A 24,339-nucleotide genomic window follows, 5' to 3' on the forward strand; every position below is an offset into this window, starting at 1 on the left:
TTAAAAATTAAAATTAATTAACATTTATGAGGGTCCTAAATAGCTAGTTGTAGCTGTGTTATACTCTTTTCGAATCATAAAAACTAAACTATGAAGTAAAAATATGCTAATTTAGCTATTACCATTATAGTTATAATAAATGACCGCTATTACTGCTACGCGCTATCGCAGACCGCTATGCTATGTGATTTTTTTATGCAATTTACATGGACTTTTGTGCTTTCTGTTTCTATTTGTGATGTCATATGATCCGCTATACTAGATATGCTAAACTGAAATATGTGTTTCTTTTTCTATTTGTGATTTAATCTTTTCTTTTTATATCGGAAAAAATTAAATATTAATTCTTCCTTTCTCTTGTTTTTCATTTAGTATTCACTTGAATTATTATCCTTACTTTCAATTGAAAGCTGATTTCTATTATTATAGTATGTAAAATGATTAAATAGACACTGACTTCACTTGTAAAATTCATTACTCTTAGTTTCACTTGTAAAAAATGTTACTTTATATATTCTTCTTTCTTCTTCTTATTGATTTACGTGATTGACAAAAAGTATAGACTTAAAATTAGTTGTTATTTGATTGCTATCTCAATTCTTCAATGTCAATAATATTTAGTAGAAATATGAAATATAATCTTTGAAAGCAAAATGTTATGTACTATAAAACTTTTATTTTTTTAGCTTCTCCGCAATAACGTTATAATTACTATTTAAAACCTTAACATTTATAAATAGTTTTTTTGGTATAAAAAAATTATGCAAGTTTAATTTTTTTTTCCATTCATAAATTTGTGCGTGCGATATCAAAAAATACAATGAATTTTTTCGATGCATCGTAATTCTTTCAGTTAACAACCAAGTGTCAATAAGAACTAAATTAATAATTCTTTGTAATTACAACATTGCTGATCAACCGATTTTTAAATTTTATAAAATTTGATTTAAATACCTATAAATAAAAAAGCATATCACAATTTGAATTTTATCAATTTATTATTTCTGACATGTGTTTTGATTGTTAAATAAACTTTTACTTTTATATAAGTATATTTTTTTGGGTAAATTTCGTTGGAGGTCACTAAACTTTGTTATTTGTCACGAATTGGTCACTCAACTTTGATTTGTCCCTTTTGAGTCACTAAACTTTGTTATTTGTCCCAATCAAGTCACTCAACGTTTTCCATCCAAATTTTTAACGGAATATTCCTATTCCGTCCAAAAAATTAACGGAATATACCCATTCCATCCAAAATTTTAACGGAATTAGCATATTCCATCCAAAAAACTAACGGAATTAGCATATTCCGTTAAAAATTTGGATGGAAAACGTTGAGTGACTTGATTGGAACAAATAACAAAGTTGAGTGACTCAAAAAGGACAAATCAAAGTTGAGTGACCAATTCGTGACAAATAACAAAGTTTAGTGACCTCCAGCGAAATTTACCCTATTTTTTTCTTAAGAACTACAGACTTAGTGCAGTAATACGATATTTGATTTTTCTACAAAGAGACACATATTCAACTCTAAAGATAACATTCTAAAAAATATTGGGCGTACCGAGACTTTTAATAAAAAAAAATATAATCTCTCTCACTGAAAACCATGTGTTTTTCTATAAAAAGATTATGGTACATTCCAGTAACTTTTAAAACTCATACCAGTGTACTAAATCTACGATTCTTACTAAAAAAAAAAATCATATGTAATATGTTACAATCTTTTCCTTGTTCCACCATTTTAGGATAACAACATACTTGCTGTTATACCCTTAAAAGTACAAAATTGTTGATTTTGGGTTATAAAATAATCTCATAATTGAAAAAAAAAATATAAGGCTGCAGAAGCACTAAAAAAAATAAGGCATCTTTGCTTCCCTTTATCAGAAATAAGAGAATCAAGCAACCATGACGCCTGGTTTGAAAACTGTAAAAAAATATTGTACGGAAAGCGTTTTCTTTTGTAAACAGCGTTCAAAGTTCCTCTTGTCTCGTCATGCATCTCTCCCATTTGGATTTTGGATTCTCCTACTGCCTCTATTCTCTCTCTAGACTTTAATACAAGTAGATGAGTCTCTTTTCAAAAAGGAAAAGAAAAAAACAATAGTACCAAGGAATACACTACAGTACAATGCTTCTCTACCGTTTTGAGTCTAGTAATATTGTAGAGAGATTATTGTAGAGGATACAGAACGCTTTGTTAAAATATATAAAATTTCGTCATTCCTACTCTCTTTTGATTCCCACAAGAAACCACTCGTCTCTTCGTTTCGTTTCAGTACACTCCAGACTCCACTCTTCGCTATGAATTAAGATTTGCTATTGGTTTTCTAAAAGCCGCTACTAATCAATCTACAATGGCACTGGAGAAGCACAGCTCCAAAGGCCAAGCTTGGTAAGAAACCCACCTTCTTATCTTCTTCTTCTTCTTCTTCTTCATCTTTTTGTTTTTCGTTTTGTCTCCCCACTTAATTTTCTTTATCTTATTTGCGTAGGTTTTGCACTACTGGCTTGCCAAGTGATATTGTAATAGAAGTCGGAGAGATGAGCTACCATCTCCACAAGGTAACAATTAAGCTTCCTTGCTCTCCCTTTTTGTCTTAATTTCTTGTTGTTTTCTCAAGAATGTAATTTGAAATTTTGAATTTAAACACATTTTTCCAGTTTCCACTAATGTCTAGAAGCAAAAAACTAAACCTCATCATACTAGATCAAAAACCCACAACCAAACGGAAGTCCGGTGGTACCAAAAACGAAATTGAAGAAGAAGAAGAAGATGATGACGACGAATTGGAGGAGGAAGAAGAAATACAGGAAGTGGACTTACGCCGAATTTCACTTCCCAACTTCCCCGGTGGCCCTGAAATATTTGAAATAGCTGCCAAATTTTGTTATGGTGTAAAAATCGACATGACGTCTTCCAATTCCATCCCTCTCCATTGTGCAGCTCATTATTTAGAAATGACCGAAGAATTCTCGTCACAGAATTTACTTTCCCGGACCGACCGATTTCTGTCCCAATCCGTGTTTCGTAACCTAAAGGATTCTCTCAAAGCACTGAAATCATGTGAAGGAGAGATTCTTCCCCTAGCTGAACAACTTGGATTAATTCAAAGATGTATAGATGCAATTGCCTCAAGGGCAAATTCGTCTGATTTGAATTCCTTGTTTGGTTGGCCGATTACTGAAAAGGCATCGACTACATCATCCCTTAGGCGAAAGAGTGTTATCCGATCAGATACATGGGTTGATGAATTGGCCGGATTAAGTCTACCTATTTATACACGCATTATCTCAGCCATGAAATCAAAAAATGTTACTCCTGATTTAATAGAAGGGTCATTGATTTCATATGCAAAAAGAACTATACCTGGATTATCTCGGTCAACCCGGCATAATGCACCGGTGCTCGTGCCATCAGAGGATGAACAGAGAGAACTATTGGAAACGGTAATATCCAATTTACCAAGGGAGAAAACATCTGCTGGCCTAAACACAGCTAAATTCTTGTTTGGTTTATTGAGAACTGTTGGTATATTACATGCTTCGGAAAGTTGTAGAAATTCATTGGAAAGGAAAATAGCATCCCAACTTGAGCATGCGGCGCTGGATGATTTATTGATACCAAACTATTCATGCCTTGTTGAGACATTGTATGATGTGGATTGTGTGGAGAGGATATTAAGGTGGTTTTTAGAGGGACTGGGGACTAATGGAGATGGAAACGGAGACCAAAATGGAGAGGATTGGATTACAAGGAGGCTTGTGCCGGTCGGGAAGTTGATAGATGGATACTTGGCTGAAATAGCGACAGATTCGAATCTCCGGCCTGAGAGGTTCTGTGACCTGGCACTTATGCTGCCTGACCAGGGTAGGATAGTTGATGACGGGTTGTATCGTGCCATCGACATTTATCTCAAGGTACGGAGATAAAGATTATTTTTTTAATATTAAGCTGTCTCATAGGTTCAATTTTAACAAAGTTATTGTTTGACGCATAAAGCTCATAATAATGAGAATTTAACCTCAAATCTCTTAGTTTGCTTATGAGAAAAAAGCATTTTAAAGTATCAGCATTAGGGTTGGTTCATTTGCTTATGTGTTTCCAAATTTTTTATAGTCTAAATTAAGGTGCATTTTGTAAATTAGTACATCAATATATTGATTAATTATTTATGTTATAAAACTTTTAGCACGTAAGCAATCTCAAATCTCTTATTGATTAGTTGATACTTCCAAAGTTTGTTGTCATGTCTGCTAACTACATCCCTTAGTTTGCAAGTTTGGCTTCATTAAGCATGCACTATTGCCTGATAGGTAATGATGTATAATGGGAATGTCTCTAATTTTGTTGTCATTTGTTGGAAACCCCACATTTGCAAATAATTTATTTGTCTGTTGTACCCTGGTTAGGTAATTGCTGCTACAAATTAGAAAGGTCACACATGCTGTGAACATGGCCTAACCTACATATAAATTATAAATACCAATCATCTACAATATTATTTTATACAATTGTTCTTAACATAATTAGGCGCACCCCGGGATAACCGAAGAGGAAAAGGAAAGAGTTACCAGTATAATGGACTACCAAAAATTAACTCTTGAAGCATGTGCACATGCCGCTCAAAATGAACGGTTACCGCTGAGAGCAGTCGTGCAAGTTCTCTTTTTCGAGCAACTCCAGCTTCGCCGAGCCATAACCAGAACAATAATAGCAACTGAGGAACAAGCAGAATCAGAAGCAGAAGGAAGCGGTGAACAAACGAGGGAAGTAGGGACGAGCTGGCGTGCAGCCGTCAGGGGAAACCAGCTTATGAGATTGGACATGGATAGTATGAGGAGTCGGGTGCACGAGCTTGAAAAAGAGTGCTGTAGCATGAGAAAAGCGATCGAGAGGATTGATAAGAAGGGTGGAGAGGAAGGGGATGTGAAAAAGGGATCAACCGTGGCTAAGCGGTTTGGTTGTAAATTCAAGACCCAGGTTTGTGATTCGCAACAGCGAACGGTGGTGGCGCCACCACGTAGGCCTCGAATCGAGCAGAGCCCTTGATCGGGTTTCTTTATTTTCTGTTTGGATATTTTGTTGGTTATTTATTTACTATTGTAATTCTTGGTTCAGTGCTTTGTACTTTGTTTAAATTGTTTGATTGAATTTCAACGCTTGGCCAAGAATTAAGGAATTAATTAATGTTCCAAATCTTTGGATGATGAGAAATAAAAGATAAGAAAAAAAGAAAAAGAAAAGTGAAAAGTGTTGGTATCATGTCCATTGCTTCAGATCTGTCCCAGCACTTTCTCTTTCCAAATGCAAAAGTATTGTCGTCGTTCAATAAAATTGATTTAAGCAAGTGAAAAAGTGCCATGTGAAATGGTAAAGTGTTCTATGGTGCTTAAAATTTCTTAAATTGAAATAATATCCAAATCATCACTAAAGCAGTATTGATGGGGCATTTTCTGAGATATCTTTTCGATGAACGGAACAGAGGGACCACTGGCCCAATATAACAGGTTCTTCATGCTTCTGTAATATGATAACAAAACCAAATGAAATTATTCCTCTCATTGGTATGTGCCTATGGATGTCTGAAGCATTGGACTTTGTGACCGTTGGTCATACCGCTAGAGCCATATTGGGTTTAAGTCTTTTTAGAGGTAAATGCCTTTTCCCGATATCAAGGATTTGGTAATTAATTCCCTTTCTTTGCCCATCCATTCTACTTTCCAACATTCCACTATTCTGTGCTTATATTTCAATCACATAAGTGCTTTCCAACTAGCTCTTTGTTGGAAACCAAGAAAGTAATTTTTTAATTAGCCAATTTGTCTGATTTAAGTCTCCATTGTCTTTTATTATTTTTTTTTATTTCCTCTTTTCTGATTGGTCGGCCAGATGGCCAATATGTATTAAAATAAAATAATGTCTACAGGTCTAGGGGTGCAAACGGATCGGATAGTGGTAAAAACCATATCCGTATCTGTTTTTATTTTCCGGATACGGATACGGATCAAATATTAACCGGATACGGATACAGATATCTGCTTTTTATAAGAGTAGATAACATAATTTTTTTCATAATATATATTAAACTATATAGTATATATCTATTATTCGGATACGGATAATTAAAATTTAAAACCATATACGTATCCGTATCCGCATTTTTTTTTTTTGCATGTTTCAAGCCCGTAGGCACAAAATTCATTACACTCTGGTACTCCCTACCACTCGAGCATGTTCTAAAAACCATTAAACAGAGGAAAAGTGTAACCTATACTATCCCATCTTTCCCTTCTGCCTATCTTTGCTAAAGCATCTGCCATTACATTCTGATCCTGACCCACGTATTCACACCTGTACTCCTTGTTCTGTTTGAAAATTTTCCAAGCCTCCAGAATCTCTTCGGATATCGGATATCCATATCAAATTTTCGAATACGGAGTCGGATACGGTCGGATAATATCCAACCCGTTTGCACCCCTGCAACAGGATACAACTCCAGACAGCCGGAGCTTACCGCATCCAAACAATACTTGTACTCTTTAAACAACATCACAGAGAACCTACAACAACTGCCAGCACCAAAATGAACGCATAGCATCAGAAATAAACACAAAACATAAATTAATTCACAAACCATATGACATAGGAAGGAAGATACAATTTTTTCATCATAAACAAAGGCCATTCGTTAGTTACCATATCAATGCCCTCAATTATTTTCTAAGGCATTTACACATATATGGTTTGTTTGGTGTTATACTGCTATTTTCTTAAGAAAGTTTGTTCTTGAACCCCATAAAATTATGATAATTGTTCCCTTATTGAAATAGATATGTGCCCGAATAAAAAGCAGTGTGGTCATGAGAAATATATGTGCTCTTGAACAATGAACTTTTTGATTAGGAGCTGTTTGACACTTGTGCAATCTGCTGAGACCTTCTCACTGTTACAATTGGCTGTTCAGTAACAGGTACTATGCAGTGCTGGAAAGGTTGCAGATTATGTTAAACACCTTTGGCAGTGTAACTGTACTGTAGATAGATGTACAGTAAAATACTGTATATTTACTTTTAAGAACAGTAACAATTTATTATTAGGAAGAAAATAACTTAAAGTATGACATGTTCCCTTTTAAGTTCTGGGGTTCAGACTACCCAATTTTTTGATTAATTGGGTGATGCAGCAAACCCAGCTTTCAGATACTATTAGTCTCAAACTCCTGCAAAATCAATAATTCATGTGAAAAATGCAAACCAGTATCAAAATTAGAACACACACACACACACACACACACAAACACTCACTAGTACATTAGGTTCCACATGTAACCAAACTCTCTGAGGTCAGAAATCCACCTTTGCTAATAATTTTGGTGGAATAGCAATTTCATCGAACAAGATTATACATAGGTTGCAACAAACTATTTAATTAGTGTAGAAATGATAAGAACATTTACAATCCATAGAAAAAGATATCCTTGACCAGAATTTGCAGTATCATGAGTACAACCATACATCCATTACTTTTCGGACAGAAATCCGCCTTTGCTAAGAAATTTTGGTGAAAGAGGATTATAATATTACCCGAGCAATAATTTAGAAAGTTCAGATAAAGTTGGAGGTGGTCATGGTGTGAGTGAAGAATTTCATCAAACAAGTTTGCATGAAGTAATATTACAACAACCAAGTGCTTAACAAGGACTAGAGAAGGTTATAGGTCCTTGTCAGGTCACCCAACGCTGGCAGCATGGATCAAATAGTATGTATTTTGATTAAGAAAAGTAGAAAACACATGCTTTGAGAATATAAGATTCTGTTGAGTATTAGGTAGAACACCTAGCGGGTATATATCATATGGTTGTTGATGAAGAGAAACAAAATAATCAGGCATTTAATGCTGATTGAGCAAAATAATAATTGTTGAATAAAATATAATATACCAGCTTAATTGCTGAGTGCAAAACCAAAACAAAAACATGTTTCCTTCATAGCCAGATGGAGCAACAGCCAGATTAAATTGTTTTGAAATATACCAGCTTAATTGCTGAGTGCAAAACCAAAACAAAAACATGTTTCCTTCATAGCCAGATGGAGCAACAGCCAGATTAAATTGTTTTGAAATTAGGGAAAGAAAGAGAGAAAGGAAGATGTCAATTGGCAAGACATTCATTTGAGTGAAAATGTAGAACAATATGAGAGAAAGATGACCTGATGACCACTAATGTTTGGCACGATTATCAAAACTTGTTTGATTATCCAAAAAATAAATTTTCAATTACACTAGTGTACCACTAATGTTTGGCACGATTATCCAAAAAATAAATTATCCAAAACATTAGTGGTCATTAGTGGTCATCAGGTCATCACTAATGTTTGGCACGATTATCAAAACTTGTTTGATTATCAAAACTAATGTTTGGTACCTAATTTTTGAGAGAAAGAGACAGGGAAAATAAATTACACTATTGTTTGGCACGATTATCAAAACTTTGCATAATTTTCAATTTTTGGATCTAACAATGCACTGGTACACTGGTACAGACCAGCAAACCCAAATGCATAACCCCAACTGCGATACTTTTGTTATGTAGACGGTTCCTTCAAAGCTCCAAATCAGAAGGAATCGGATATTTACTATTCTTTGACACAAATCTTATTGAGTAGGGCTGCCGCCTTCCGGTACTGTGGTGCTCTATCCCCACTGCAGCTGGAATATCACCCGCTAGTGACAACATCCAGGCCAACCAGGGCAAGGCAAATTGAGTCATGTATATTTGATACAGATTTCCAAAGAGCTAGCATGGCTAATTCAATCATACACTCTGGAAATACACTTGTGGGCATTCAGAGAGCTATCACAAGCTTGAACTAATAATGTAGGGTTTACTTATCCACTGATGGATCTCATGTAACGTTGATCCTTTTCAGTGTTTTTAAATGAAAATCTGCCTAAGGGCTGTTTGGCCAAAAAAAAAAGAAGGTAAAAATTTGGAATTTTCATATGTAAAAGCAGATTTCATAATTTAGATCAAGATCAATGGTTCGAAAGACATCGCAATCTATAAACAACAAGATAATTATATAATGTGCATCATATATTAGAATCCCTTTTCCCAGAATCATCTCTTACAGTGTTCATTTGTATTTTCTAAGTATTTTTTTAACAAAGCTAAATACAATAACCAAAATGTGCACAAATTCAGATCGCTGGATAGTTATTGTAAATTTCTTATATGACCACACAAACCATTTGGCTAATGAAAAAAATAAAAAAAGTTACCTTTTCAAGACCTATATTCACCAGAAATCCCCACAAGAACAAACACCATTTCTAAAATGGTGAAACCTCTTGTTATCTCTCATTATGATATCTCTATTAGCAACCTTTGAAATTAATTTGACTGCATTGTGACAATCTCCACATATCCTGAGGTTCTTCATGATTCTCAGTGTTGTGCCAGGAGGTGTGCTAATTAACCCAAATGCAATAGCAAGCCTCTCACTATGGTACATGAGCGATTGCTCCTTGGCCTCTTCGTCTATATCATGTAATACATACCGAGTATCTGGTACATAACCAATCTCTCTGATTTCTTTATGTAACTCTCTCACCTTTTCATAGGTGTCCCTTCTTTTATTACCCGGTCTCGGTCTTTGAAGCATTTTGTCGAGCAGTTGTCGTGCATCAGTGACACTGCCAAGCTTGTAATATATTGAAGCTAAGTAGCAAAACACTAAGGTACTGGTTTTGGGTTGTGATCTTGTTATGAGATAGTGTGTTTTCCGAACAGAAGCTAGTGAGGGGGACCCAGCACAGGATTGGAGAAGAAGAAGAAGTGTTTGTAGTTGAATTATAAAACCACCTTTTATCAATTGCTCAGTTAAACGAATTGCAGCTTCAGTATTTGATTGGTCACATAATCTCTCGATTTCACATATTTGGCTCTCAGAATTTGAATTTGTTGAAGATACAGCTAAGGAAAGAGCGATGCTGTTCGGAACAGAGCAACAGAACTGAAGGTGCTTGGATTTGTTAATGTGGTGAGTTGGAGGTGGTAATTGTGGGAATCGAGTTGCAGAAATTGTAGGAATCATGGCAGCTGGAATTTCCAGGTGCACTTCTTCAAGTGTGAAAATATCTTCCTTTTTTTTTTTCTTATAAAAAATATGATTAATTCAGCGAATAATCTACCTAGAAATTGGGCTACTGGGCTTTTCTGTGGGCCTTGAAACTAGGCTTTTCCGGTCTCTCACAAGAAAGAAATAAAGAAGCGATTTGTTATCAGAAACAAATTCAAATAACAAATTCCACACATGCGGACAAAAAATGATAAAAAATAATGATTTTTTTTTTCATATTTAACTGCTTTATTTGATACTAAAAAATTTCAAAATATTATAAATTTTGTATGTAAATGCATTATTTATGAAGTAGATCGACTTGAATAGTTTTGATTCATCGTTTGAAGCTGAATCGATAAGTTTTGAAATTTGTAGCATTTAGACAGAAATAACACTGATATCATGGTAAACTTATATGTATAAGCAACCTACACTGCATACTCAATAACATATTTAAATGTCTATTTTTTTTTGTTTTATTAGAAATATTAAAATTAATTATAAAGTTTATTATTTAAAAAATCTAAAATTATGTTAGTACATGATGCATTTTTTATTTTTGACTAAAATTTGTAAAGATATTTCTTAAATTTTGATTTATTTTTTCAAGTGCATATCTTACTTCGTTCCTATGCTTCTGTATCTTTATCAAGAGGCTTCTAGAAGGTGTCATAGACAAACGATCTTAATTATTAGTTTTAGAAATATATTATGGTCAGCAAAATTGGTCCCATTTTCCACCTGGACATGCTCTCCTAATTTGAATGAGTGATTCAAGGAATCAACTATGCTGCTTTTCTATAAAAAAAGCAGCAGGCTACTTTTCTGAATCTAACCGTTTAAATTTGTGTATAAAAAAGTTTCTTTAAAGAAATATGTGAATATAAAATTTTAAACGGTTAGATTCAGAAAAGCAGCGCTCTGCTTTTCTTATAAAAAAGCAGCGGATTCATATCCAAAATGTTCTTCTACTAGTTCTAGACTTCTAGTTGCGTCGAATGTCACGGCACTTTTTGTAGACTTTTAAGAAAAAGGCTGCTATGAAACATGACTTCCTACTTCCTATTAGCAGCGTGCTAATAATTATAAGTGATGTTGATATGTATTTAAGCTCATTAAAATGACCAGTAAACTTAATTGAAAATTTTATTTAAACGATGAATATCATTTATATTTTAAATTTTATTTAGAACAAAGTCAAAAAGTCAAAGCAATAACAAATTATTTGTTTTTTTTTTTTACTGAATTTATTTTTCAATAGCTTTTTACTACTTTATTTTATACTAAACAAAATTAACTAATTAACAAATTTTGTATACAAAAACATTACTTTTTAAATAGATCAATTTTAATGATTCGAATTTGCCGTTTGAATCCAATCTAATGTATTTTAGAACTCAAAGGCGAAGCATTTGAGATGATAAAAGTATTGTGCATCGTACTCTGGACCGAATTGATCCGAATTCTAATTAAAGATCTTAACTCAACATTTGGATTACTTTGGGGGATTCAGATTCAATTCGGATCTCCTAAAGTGACTCGAAGTTTTGAGTTGAATTCTCATCGTCCAATCATGATATGCACAGATATTATATTAAAGGAATTCCTTGAGTCCTACAGAGAAACGAATTAGTCTGAATTTTGATCAGATGGTCCGGATTTAAACTCAAAATTCGAGTTACTTTTGGAATCCGGACCCCATCAATTGATGGTTCATAAGAATTACTTATCATTAACCACTATCAGTTTTTTTTTTTTTTAAAATAAAAAATAGTAGTACTTATCTTTAGAATTGGATTAAGTATGTTGTAGTTAATCAGGAAATCTTAATTGGCTTTACAAAGCGGCAATATATAGAGTTAGGCTGGGGTGCTATGGATAGCATAGTTGCCTCTATGCTACGGCTCAATATTCGAGTTTTCAAAATTCAACGGTCGATCCGAACCGTTCATCTTATTCTCCATATTAATATCTGCTTGGAGACCAAATTTTACATTTTTCTGAATTTTTTTACTATTTATTAAGGATTTTACAAAATTGTTGATCCAACGGTGGCTGCACAAAACAGTAAAACCGTTGGATTAGCGATTTTCAAAGTGGCTTAATAAATAGTAAAAAAAATTCAGAAAATTATAAAATTTGGTCTCCAAGCAGATATTAATATGGAGAATAAGATGAACGGTTCGGATCGACCGTTTGGATTTTGAAAACTCGAATATTGAGCCGTAGCATAGAGGCCACTATGCTATCCATAGCACCCCAGCCTAACTCGCAATATATATTCTACAAGTATTGTTTTTTTAAATCTTCGTTGAATAATGCTAAATATTTATATAATTCTAAATTAGTATCGTGTCCGTGCGTTGCAACGCGAACATATTATAAGAAGAAAAAAACATACAAAATAATATATTTTCATAAAAAAAATTCAGATTAAATAACAAATAATATTTCTTAAATGACATTTTACATTTACATGTAAATAACATTCTTTAAATGACATATTAAATATTTTTTCTGACATATTTTCATAAGAATATCTCATACAAAATGACATATTAAATGACAAATAATATTCTTTAAATATGTAAGAAACAAAGAAATAAATGAAGACATAACCAATCAATTATCACTCAGTTAAAAAAATTATTTAAATGGTAAATGACATATTAAATATTTTTTCTGACATATTTTCATAAGAATATCTCATACAAAATGACATATTAAATGACAAATAATATTCTTTAAATATGTAAGAAACAAAGAAATAAATGAAGACATAACCAATCAATTATCACTCAGTTAAAAAAATTATTTAAATGGTATTTAAAACATGGAAATAAACCATGATCAATTAAAAAGATAATACAATTTACATGTGGTGAATACATGTCAAAATAAATTTAGACTTCTACACGTAAAAAAACATAAAAATACATACTATTTAATTGAAAAATTGATATTCAATCTGAAATTTTTATCTTTTAATTTCAACTATCCTACTTGCTTAATATATAAATGGAGACACCTTTTAACAAATTCCGGTCAATTGAGCTTATATATTGAAGTTCACTTCACTTTTCCACTGCAAATATTGATGTCATTTTTTACCGTTACCTTGGTACATAATGACTAAATTGGATAGATGCATCAAGCACAATTTTTTTATGAAATAAGAAAAAGATGCATGATGCAAGAGTCATATCTGATAAAATAAAATAAAATAAAAATGAGTTAAAGGAAAACTAAATTGGATAGATTAATATATCAATGATGCGATGCGACATATCTGATATAGAGCTAAATAAATTAGAGACTTGACTTAACACTCTTATGGAATATCAATTACTCATTATTACTAGGAAAAAAGGCTTAATGAAAAGTATAAATTTATTTATTAAGCTATTTATATGTCCAACAATATATTTATAAAGTATAAACATACTTTTTAATTTTTGTAAAGAAATTATTATCAAATAGTCCATACTTATTAGGCTGATATTTTTATTTATACCGTATTAAAAAAAAATACTCCAAATTATGGGAATTTCGAAAAATACCAATGCCTCCAAGTCAATCTGCGACTTCATTCTTAGAGGGACACATATTGGTTTGGAGGCCCCTAAAAAACCTAAATGTATTTAATATTATAATGCATTTTTGGATTTTTGAGAGATCTTCAAACCAATCTGCGTCCCCCTCTCTGTCCTCCCCCAAAATATAGAGCTGCATATTGGTTTGAAGGTCCTGGTATTTTTCGAAATCCTCACGAAACATGTTTTTTTTTTTTTTTTAATATGGTATAAATAAAAATTTCGGATTATTAGGTTTGGAATAAGTTGTCCGTTATTCCGCCCGTCTACTAAGGCGCGCGGACTGCAAGTCTACAACCTACTTGCTACTAATTGAACCAGTAATCATATTCATATTACACGACAGGTTCATTCTATAACCACCTCTTTATTTGTTTTGTATGCAATCTGTCCAACATCATGTGTAGCGGGCTTAAAAAGTAAAATGAACTTGACCCGCTCCAGAAAGCACTGCAGAATAACGAGCATAAACCTGATCCGTATGTTGACATTCCTGCGCTGCTCGCCTCAGGCTCCGAAGTCTGACCACACCACACCTACCTCCGTCTTCTCTTCTGTTCCCTGGGCCTGGCGAATCTACCCCCTCATTTCTTATATAAATAGCAATACTCTGACATAATTCGTATACACCAATTTTGCCTTTTTCTCTAACCTTACCCTTCACATTCTTCCCATCTGATCAATTCTCTCAGAATTTCAGTAAACACAGAAGATGGGAAGAACCGAGAAATACCTGGCCATGGCAACAGACATGTCTGATTCCGAGCTTATCGGGTCAGATTTGAATGAACTCAGATCAGCTGCCCATAAGCTTGTGAGCCATGCCTTTCACGTCAGTGGTAGCCTCAGCTTCGTCGTCATCAGCACCATTTTGCTCCAGTCTCTTGCATCCATCGCTGGCATGTGTGTAATCTGATCTCCCTCTATTTTTGCTACTTTAATTTGTATTTGTATTTCTTATTTGTTGACGATAAAATAAATACTTATGAATTATATAGATTTTTGGTGGTACTGAGCAACACGAAATTGAAAACAAAGATGTTCACTGCTCTTTTGGTGCCTTACATTTTCTGTAGCATTCCTAATTTGCCGTTTGCAATCCTCAGGTGAATATCTTTTCATTTTCCCATTTTTTACTTGTGAAAATTTTATTTCTTTCTTATCCAAGTTCAGCAGAAGAATATTTTTTTTATGGTTTTTTATGGTTTTTTGCAGTGGCGAGGTTGGGCATTATATTGCTTTTGTTCTCATTACTATTCGTTTTTTCTTCCCTCAACATTCCCCAGGTATATACATATTTTTTTTCACACATCCTGAACTCATTACAGAGATAAAGTAATGTTACAATGAAATATGAAATTATGAATTAATACAGTAGGTTTGTTTATAACAAGTTACCAATAACTTTACAAGAGCAGGAAATATTAATTAACTTAATGTGTCATGGTCTGTCCATATCAATTTATTACTTTTAATTAAATGATGATCAACTTTTATATATATATGACATATAACTACAAATTAAATGCATGTATTTGACTAGGAATGCATCCAAAGAAAAAAAATAGTGTATCATCCTATAATATGGTTCAAACTTTATTATCAATTAAACAGTTACATATACAGTAACAACGCGCATACATTGGATAAAAAAAATGCGGTACTATATACCGTAAAACATGCATATGAAGAATATTATTAACAAGGTGTCATCTGGCAAGTGCAGAATGGTCGGAGATTCCGAACGCACTCGGGACTCTACTAGTGATAGCTCCTGATTTCATCGCACATACAATTCGGGAAGGCATTGTCGGTTTGCTCATCTGTCTTGTCATCAGTGTCTACCTTCTCCAAGAGCACATTAGAGCTTCCGAAGGCTTCCGCAACTGCTTCGCCAAGCCCCACGCCATGTACAACACTCTTGGGCTCATCTTTCTTGTGCTCTATCCCATCTGGGGTGTCATAGCTTTTTTCATTTGAAAATTAGCTTAATCATACCGGATTTAGTTTGTAATATTATGTCTTTTCATTTATCTTTTTTTTTTGGGGGGGGGGGGGGGGGGGGGGCTTTTGATTCAGTTTAGTTTATTATTCGTTAGTAACGAGCATATTAGTTGGAAAGAAGAATTGTATTTGTTGGTATTAAAGAAAATTGTATTTTTGTGACAAGTATAAAACATGCTTAGAAAATTGTATTTGTTGGTATTGAATAAAACAAAGATAGAATTTTTTAGGTTATGTAGTTTCAATTTCTATTTTGTAGGACAACCAGCTGGATAATGTAAAACGGGCCTCTTAAAAGGCTTTATTAGCTGGTCAGACAGTTTAAATAAAATAAGTTATCTGGGCTAGCCCATTACTAGTATTAATCTTTGTTACTCTCTCAAGCAACCCACTGCTGTAAAATATTTTTTAAGTAGTCAAGAATAACTGTTTTTGTTATCATAAAAATATATGTTCTATCATATTGAAATCAACCTATTTTTTCACCAGAATAAACCTGTCGTGTAATATGTTCTATCATATTGAAAATATATGTTCTATCGTACCAACGGTTTCAAAATATGTAATGAAATCTTACTCTTCAAAAATTGTGCTATTCTATCTCTCTCCTCTTTATATCTTCCTGCTATTCTATCTCTCTATTTTCTCTCTCCTCTTCTTTTGAAGAGAGAAGTAGAAGAATGCAGAGCAGAGAGCTGCTATTTTTCTTAGAATAACAACAGATTCGTATCCCCAAAATATTCCCCCTCAATATTAGATACAAACGAATTCATATCCTTTGCATTAATGGAACGTGCTTTAATAGATCTGAACTGTCCTATTGAGATCCGTACTAATATTAAAAAATACCATGCATCAGAGACATGGGTCGAATTGGCTCTGATCCTAACAACAAGAATGATACACTTTTTGCGAAGATAAAAAAAATGACTTTTTGCGACGGAGTACCGTCATTGTTCTGCTTTTTCTATTTGCGACGGTACTTTTCGCGACGGAGTACTGTCATAAATGCGTTTTTTTCCCTCGCGAAAAGTGTCTACTACGTTGTAAGTTAAGACGGCACAGATTCAGTAAACTCAAAATATTTTCTTTTTAGTTAATGCAGATGATATCGATGCGGACTCGATGCAAACAATCTAATCCAAAATAGACCCCTCAATAAAATAATAACACCTATATATCATGTATACAGTTCATATCAAGCTAAAAAAAAAAAAAAGCAACATAAACAATCACATGGTTCACAACACAATCATTCTAAAGAATCTGACTCGAGAACAGTCCATTGCTGTAGGTTGTTCTTCCTCAGGTGCTGAATCTATCCTATGACTTAGATAATTGTTTACAACATCAGATATTAATTAATATTATTGTTAACCAAACACGAATTCCGTTGATCGAACGGTGGCAACTTATTAGATCCCCTCTCGACCCAGTGTATCATATGATCAATTAAAACCTGATCGGTGCAGAATTGACCACGGAGCGAGAATTTGTATCCGTACCCACGCATTCAATTAAAACCCGATCAGTGTATTTTTTAGTTTTTGGATTCCGGAGATTAACTTAGAGATCCTGGTATTTTTCAAAATTCCCTCCAAAATATTATTTTTTTAGTTTATTTATTTTTAATGTGATATAAATAAAACTTTCGACTTATTAATTAAGTTTGGAATAAGTTGTCCGTTATTCCGCCCGTCTACTATGGCGTGCGGACTGCAAGTCTACAACCTACTTGCTACTAATTGAACCAGTAATCATATTCATATTACACGACAGGTTCATTCTATAACTATAACAACCTTTTTATTTATTTTGTATGCAATCTGTTCAACATCATGTGTAGCGGGCTTAAAAAGTAAAAACAACTGACCCGCTCCAGAAAGCACTGCAGTAAAACGAGCATATACCTGATCCGTATGTTGACATTCCTGCGCGGCTTGCCTCAGGAGTCAGGGCTCAACTCTGACGGTCTGACCACACCTACCTCCGTCTTCTCTTCTGTTCCCTGGGCCTGGCGAATCTACCCCCTCATTTCTTAATTCTTATATAAATAGCAATACTCTGACATATATAATTAGTATAAACCAATTCTACCCTTCACATTCTTCCCATCTCATCAATTCTCTCAGAATTTTAGTAAACCAAAAGATGGGAAGAACCGAGAAATACCTGGCCATGACAACGGACATGTCAGATTCCGAGCTCATCGATCGGGTCAGATTTGAACGAACTCGGATCAGCTGCCCGTAAGCTTGTGAGCCATGCCTTTCACCTCAGTGGTAGTCTCAGCCTCGTCGTCATCAGCACCATTTTGCTCCAGTCTCTCGCATCCATCGCTGGCATGTGTGTAATTAATCTCCCTCTATTTTTGCTACTTTAATTTGTGTTTTTATTTCTTATTTGTTGACGAAAAAAATATTTATATATGGATTATATAGATTTTTGGTGGTACTGAGCAACACGAAATTGAAAACAAAGATGTTCACTGCTCTTTTGGTGCCTTACATTTTCTGTAGCATTCCTAATTTGCCGTTTGCAATCCTCAGGTGAATATCTTTCCATTTTCCCATTTTAATTATTTCTTTCTTATCGATCCAAGTTCAGCAAAAGAATTTTAATTTATGGTTTTTATGGTTTTTTAATTGCAGTGGCGAGGTTGGGCATTATATTGCTTTTGTTCTCACTACTATTCGCTTTTTCTTCCCGCAACATAGCCCAGGTATATAATATATATAACAAGTTACCAATAACTTAATTGACAAGAGCAGGAAATATTAATTAACTTAATGTGTCATGGTCTGTCCATATCAATTTATTACTTTTAAACAGGGGCATTAAGAGGAAATGGGGTCAAGTGACCCCCCAATTTTAATTTTTTTCTTTAGGTATGGTTTTTTTTTTTATATAATTTAGAGTGAAATGGTTTGATATTGTAAAATTGATCCTTATTTTTCATAGAATTTTTTTTATATAATTGATCCCTATATATTTTTTTAGATCTATAGTTTGAAAGTCTGACTCTGCTCCTGCTTTTAAATGAAGATCAATTTCCAATATGACATATAACTACAAATTAAATGCATCCATTTGACTACGAATGAACCTAAAGAAAAAAAAAAAGTGTATAATTGTACAAACTTAATTATCCATTAAACAGTTACATATACAGTAGCAACGCATATATAGGTTGGATAAAAAAAAATGTGGTACTATATATATATTCTAAAACATGCACATGAAGAAGATTATTAACAAGGTGTCATCTGGCAAGTGTAGAATGGTCGGAGATTCCGAACGCACTCGGGACTTTACTAGTGATAGCTCCTGATTTCATCGCACATACAATTCGGGAAGGCATTGTCGGTTTGCTCATCTGTCTTGTCATCAGTGTCTACCTTCTCCAAGAGCACATTAGAGCTTCCGGAGGCTTCCGCAACTGCTTCGCCAAGCCCCACGCCATGTACAACACTCTTGGGCTCATCTTTCTTGTGCTCTATCCCATCTGGGGTGTCATAGCCTTTTTCATTTGATGATGAGATTAATTATACCGGATTTAGTTTGTGATTTATGTCTTTTCATTTATCTTTTCTTTTTTTGGGGCTTTTGCTTCAGTTTAGTTTATTATTCGTTAGTAAGGAGTATATTATTTGGAAAGAAGAATTGTATTTGTTGTTATTAAAGAAAATTGTATTTTTGTAACGAGCATAAAACATGCTTAGAAAATTGTATTTGTTGGTATTGAATAAAACAAAGATAAAGATTCTTATTAGATGGAAATAAAATGGTTGCTCTAATTTTTTAGGCTCTCTAGTTTCAATTTCTATTTTGTAGGGCAACCAGCTGGATAATATAAAATGGATCTCTTAAAAGGCTTTATTAATTAGCTGATCAGACAGTTTAAATAAAATAAGTTATTTGGGCTTGCCCATTACTAGTATTAATCTTTGTTACTCTCAAGCAACCCACTGCTGTAAAATATTTTTTTAGTATTCAAGCATCACTGTTTTTGTTATCATAAAAATATATGTTTTATCATATCGAAATCAACTTATTTTTTTCACTACTTTTGAAAATTCAAGGGAGTAGCATACTAATATTAAATGATCTCGTACGATATAGGTATGGACCGAATTGATTCCGATCTTGATCAGACGGTTGAAATTAAGTGAACTCAAAAGATTCTCTTTTTTTGAGTTAATGAATCGAAGATGATGCGGACTCGATGCAAACACACTAATCCAAAATAGACCCCTCAATAAAGTAACAACACCTATCATGCATATAGTTCATATCAAGCTAAAAAAAAAAAAAAAAAAAAAAAATCATGAACAATCACCAAGTTCACAACACAATCGTTCTAAAGAATCTTACTCACGAGCAATCCATAGCAGTAGGTTGTTAACGTTCTTCCTCAGGTGCTGAATCTATCCTATGACTTAGATAATTGTTTACAACATGAGATATCTATTATGAAATCCGTTGATCGAACGGTCGGCAACTCATCAGATTCAGATCCCCTGTCAAGTCTCGACCCAGTGTACCATATGATCAATTAAAACCCGATCGGTGCAGAATGGACCACGGAGCGAGAATTTGTAGCCGTACCCACGCATTCGCCAATCGCCCACCTTATCCACAACGAACCGTTTCTATTCCCGCTAAAACCCCCCCAGAAATCAGAATGATCATCTCGACCTTATCTCTCCGATGTCTCCCGCACTAAACCCTCTCAAAACCCAATTCACCTCTCCTCTCAGATCCCATCTCCGTCTCTCCATCCGGATCCGATGCAACCAGGGTGGCACCAAACAGAAACCTAACCCAAAGAAGAAGATCGTGCTCTTCGGCCGTGTCACCACTGAAGATGGCCGCGGGGACACCTCTTCTCCTTCTTCCTCGTCTCCCTCTGTCTGGCGTTTTGTTAAGAGACTACCAAGGAAATCTCTGGCGCTGCTTTCTAACCTACCTCTCGCCATTGGTGAGATGGCTGTCATTGGATCGCTCATGGCTTTAGGTACAATAAATTCAATCAATGTTCAAATTCTTGCTCCAATACTCGGAATCATTTGTCATTTGAGAGTTGAGATTATCTAAATTTTGCAATGCAGCGACATTCATTGAGCAAGGGGAGTCGCTGGAGTTCTATTCCAACAAATTTCCTGAAGAGAGCCCTATATTGGGAATTTTCACATGGAAATGGATCGTGTACCCTGGGTTCGATCACATGTGGACATCCCCTGTCTTCTTGGGTTTAGTGGTTCTTCTTGCATCATCTCTCATGGCTTGTAGCTACACTACTCAGATACCTCTTGTCAAAATTGCTAGAAGGTACGTAATGTTTAGTTAATTGAAGCAAAATTGGATCAAATTAGTACCTTTTGTGCAATTGAGAAACCTTTTGACTGTACCATTGCAGATGGTCATTTGTAAGTTCGCCAGTGACTATTCGCAAGCAAGAATTTACGGATTCACGTCCACGTGCCTCCATTCAAGACTTGGGTGCTATCTTAATGGGAAATGGTTATGAGGTGCATTTCCATTACTTCTTATTATTATTTTTTTCTTCTTTCTCCCTTTCTGACTAGTGTATGTTATGATTTATTACCTTCTATATAGGTATTTCTAAAGGGGCCGAGCTTGTATGCTTTCAAAGGACTCGCAGGTCGATTTGCCCCAATTGGAGTACACATAGCATTGCTCCTAATCATGGGTGGGGCCACACTTACTGCAGCCGGGAGCTTTAAAGGGTCCATTATGGTGCCTCAAGGTCTTAATTTCGTAGTAGGTGATGTGATGGCTCCCACTGGATTTCTTTCCAATCCCTTGGATTCATTTAACACCGAGGTCCATGTGAACCGGTTCTATATGGAGTATTATGAGAGTGGAGAGGTATCTTTTGCTATGGACCAGTATCTTTTTCAATATATTTCTTTTCTTTGCACAAATGTCATGGAAATATTTGTATTTGCCAAGGACTGCTTCAATTTCTGGCAAATACGAATGTCAAGTACTAAACCTTCTTTGGTCTAAAATATTAGTTGTTGCAATCTGTCCATAATAATATAGGCATTTTACCTGTGAAATCATTGTAGAAACTTTTCTAAAGGTAAATAAGGTTCTGACTCTCCTTTGCACATTAATAGGTATCACAATTTTACACCGATATATCGCTTTTCAATCTTGAGGGTAAGGAAGTATTAAGGAAAACTATTAGAGTGAATGACCCGTTAAGATATGGAGGTATCACGATTTATCAAACCGACTGGGGAATTTCAGCTCTTCAAATTTTGAAAAACGGAGAGGGGCCTTTCAATTTAGCTGTCGCTCCTTTACAAAGGAGTGGTGATTTTAAACTTTTTGGCACATTCTTGCCAACCGGTGAATCTGACTCTTCTTCTAAAGGAGTCAAAGGAATGTAAGTTCACACCATACAGTATAATTTATTATATGATTCATGGTTGTTAATTCACTGTTTAGGCTTTTCAACTCTCCTTGCAATTATCCCTTAATTTGTTAATGTGCGGATAAATTTGTATTTTTACTAAGTTACTTATTTGGTGTAGCTCCTAGATAGAAAATACATCGACAGAAAAACTTTTTTAGAGGCTACTTTTGCCCAAGATATATATAGGTTCGAAGTTGAAATATGATTATATATTCATTGATGGATTGTAGATCTATGCTGGCGCGTGATTTACAGTCCATTGTCCTGTATGATGAAGAGGGAAAGTTTGCTGGGGTCCGCAGGCCCAGCTCAAAACTTCCTATTGAAATTAACGGCACCAAAATCGTCGTGGAAGATGCTATTGGTAGTACTGGCCTTGATTTGAAGGTAAGTTTTAATTCCAAAAAGATTTTGCATTTTGGAAAAAAAAAAAATGCAAGTCATCTGAAGTTCACTATTATCTGAGTAACACTACATGAGTAAAGCTAGCGTGTAGCTAGCGTGTGACATGCTCACCAAGAAAGTTTGGTGAGCATAACTCCAAAAGTATATCGGATCGACGTTAAATGCCAAATCCAAACCGTTGAAATCCATGTACTTCATGAGTGATGCATATACATGCAAAATTTTGAAAGTTTCGAGTTTATTTGCTACACGGTCAAGTGGTCAAAGAAATAATAAAAATTGAATATATAAAATAACTTATAATAAAATGTTCATTTCTTTGACCACTTGACCGTGTAGCAAATAAACTCGAAACTTTCAAAATTTTGCATATATATGCATCACTCATGAAGTACATGGATTTCAACGGTTTGGATTTGGCATTTGACGTCGATCCGATATGCTTTTGGAGTTATGCTCACCAAACTTTCTTAGTGAGCATGTCACACGCTAGCTTTACTCACACTACATATATATGGATATTCACAGGAAGCAAAAACAGCTTATTATTATTATTATTATTATTTTTTTTTTTTTGAGAAACAGAAAGCAAAACAGTTACATTTCAATCTGATGCCTTTTTTATTAAAATATGTAAATTTGGTATTCCATGTTTCCATTGTTATCAGACGGACCCAGGAGTACCAGTTGTATATGCAGGATTTGGTGCTTTGATGCTTACAACCTGCATCAGCTTTCTGTCCCACTCTCAGGTAATAAATACTTTATAAGGTAACAGTAGAGATGCAATAGAGAAACTTTTTTTTTTTTTTTTTAATTTTGATTTGAAATATAGATATGGGCTCTACAAGATGGGAGCACAGTTGTGGTCGGAGGAAAGACGAACCGAGCCAAGCTTGAATTTTCACAGGAGATGAATCGATTACTTTGTAAAGTGCCTGAGCTTGCTAGTGCAAATGATGCAATTGACAGTTGAAAAAATCATACATAATTTTGAAATGGGGCGGAGGGAAGGGAGGCAGAGGGGGACCAAACTACCCACCCCTATGAAATGGAAAATTATGTTTTCTTTTAAACCTTTATTCCTTTTTCTGAATACTCTTTCACACTTCTCATGAAAATTAAGATCATACTTTACTAATTATTTGGCCCCCTATTTCCAACTTTCTTTTGGCTCTTTTCCCATAAGTGAGCGTTCTTGGTAATTCTTGAGGAGTAAAAATTTTACATGCGAGATTTTGTTTTATTAATTTCGTTTGGTGAGATATTCATCTTTGTAATGATGACTGTAACTAAAAATAATTATAATATAGAAAAGTAGTAAGGAATTTCGTGGGAAGGTTTTTGTCACCTATTTTCATTTACTGCTTATTGTTGAGCCTTTTGAGATTTGAAGTTTCCAAAAAGGCGCTATCTCTGTATACTGTAAAGAAAGTTGTTTCTTTTGGTAAGTTGACTGGCCTCTTGTTTGAAAATTTGAAGAACATTCCCTTCCTTTTCATTATATTGAAGGATTTGGAGGGACATTTCTCCGGTTATCATAATTGATTTGGGTTCAGAACATAGTTTTTGAGAAAACAGAAGGCGCTTTTCTGCTTATGCAAGAGAAAATTCGGTTGTTTTGTTATTTGCAATTCTCTATTTAAATTTGTTCAAATACATTTTTATAGTTTGTAAGCCCCTAATTTACTGAATCTTTATGGAATCAAGTAAATTAATCATAGATTATTTTATTAATTAGGAGGTATTGATCAGCACTTC

The 24,339-nt window shown here is 34.3% G+C and overlaps 5 protein-coding genes across 5 annotated transcripts; 4 read left to right on the forward strand and 1 right to left on the reverse strand.

The window, feature by feature from the left end:
* The first annotated feature begins 2,244 nt into the window (after positions 1-2,244).
* LOC144574328 (BTB/POZ domain-containing protein At3g50840-like) lies at positions 2,245-5,175 on the forward strand. Its single transcript, XM_078324273.1, has 4 exons — positions 2,245-2,398; positions 2,499-2,568; positions 2,668-3,924; positions 4,538-5,175. The coding sequence occupies exons 1-4, from the start codon at positions 2,361-2,363 to the stop codon at positions 5,054-5,056; spliced, it is 1,884 nt and encodes a 627-aa protein (XP_078180399.1). The 5' UTR covers positions 2,245-2,360; the 3' UTR covers positions 5,057-5,175.
* Positions 5,176-6,129: 954 nt separating this feature from the next.
* DYW1 (Pentatricopeptide repeat (PPR) superfamily protein) lies at positions 6,130-10,144 on the reverse strand. The gene is made up of 2 exons (XM_078324368.1): positions 9,287-10,144; positions 6,130-6,576 (listed from the first exon to the last, which is right to left on the reverse strand). Exon 1 carries the CDS (start codon positions 10,099-10,101, stop codon positions 9,304-9,306), a length of 798 nt encoding a protein of 265 aa, XP_078180494.1. The 5' UTR covers positions 10,102-10,144; the 3' UTR covers positions 6,130-6,576; positions 9,287-9,303.
* Positions 10,145-14,349: 4,205 nt separating this feature from the next.
* LOC144574085 (cold-regulated 413 plasma membrane protein 2-like) lies at positions 14,350-15,890 on the forward strand. The gene is made up of 4 exons (XM_078323939.1): positions 14,350-14,624; positions 14,720-14,827; positions 14,937-15,007; positions 15,448-15,890. Exons 1-4 carry the CDS (start codon positions 14,434-14,436, stop codon positions 15,699-15,701), a joined length of 624 nt encoding a protein of 207 aa, XP_078180065.1. The 5' UTR covers positions 14,350-14,433; the 3' UTR covers positions 15,702-15,890.
* A 1,953-nt stretch (positions 15,891-17,843) lies between these two features.
* On the forward strand, positions 17,844-19,510 carry LOC144574095 (cold-regulated 413 plasma membrane protein 2-like). Its single transcript, XM_078323957.1, has 4 exons — positions 17,844-18,071; positions 18,167-18,274; positions 18,377-18,447; positions 19,005-19,510. Exons 2-4 carry the CDS (start codon positions 18,207-18,209, stop codon positions 19,256-19,258), a joined length of 393 nt encoding a protein of 130 aa, XP_078180083.1. The 5' UTR covers positions 17,844-18,071; positions 18,167-18,206; the 3' UTR covers positions 19,259-19,510.
* An 895-nt stretch (positions 19,511-20,405) lies between these two features.
* On the forward strand, positions 20,406-23,719 carry LOC144574183 (cytochrome c biogenesis protein family). Its single transcript, XM_078324071.1, has 8 exons — positions 20,406-20,742; positions 20,837-21,056; positions 21,145-21,256; positions 21,345-21,617; positions 21,872-22,143; positions 22,404-22,560; positions 23,247-23,330; positions 23,414-23,719. The coding sequence occupies exons 1-8, from the start codon at positions 20,436-20,438 to the stop codon at positions 23,552-23,554; spliced, it is 1,566 nt and encodes a 521-aa protein (XP_078180197.1). The 5' UTR covers positions 20,406-20,435; the 3' UTR covers positions 23,555-23,719.
* Positions 23,720-24,339: the final 620 nt, after the last annotated feature.

The sequence above is a fragment of the Carex rostrata genome, chromosome 22 (genome assembly GCF_964058835.1).
Source record: "Carex rostrata chromosome 22, lpCarRost1.2, whole genome shotgun sequence".
In the NCBI taxonomy this organism is placed as follows: Eukaryota; Viridiplantae; Streptophyta; class Magnoliopsida; order Poales; family Cyperaceae; genus Carex; species Carex rostrata.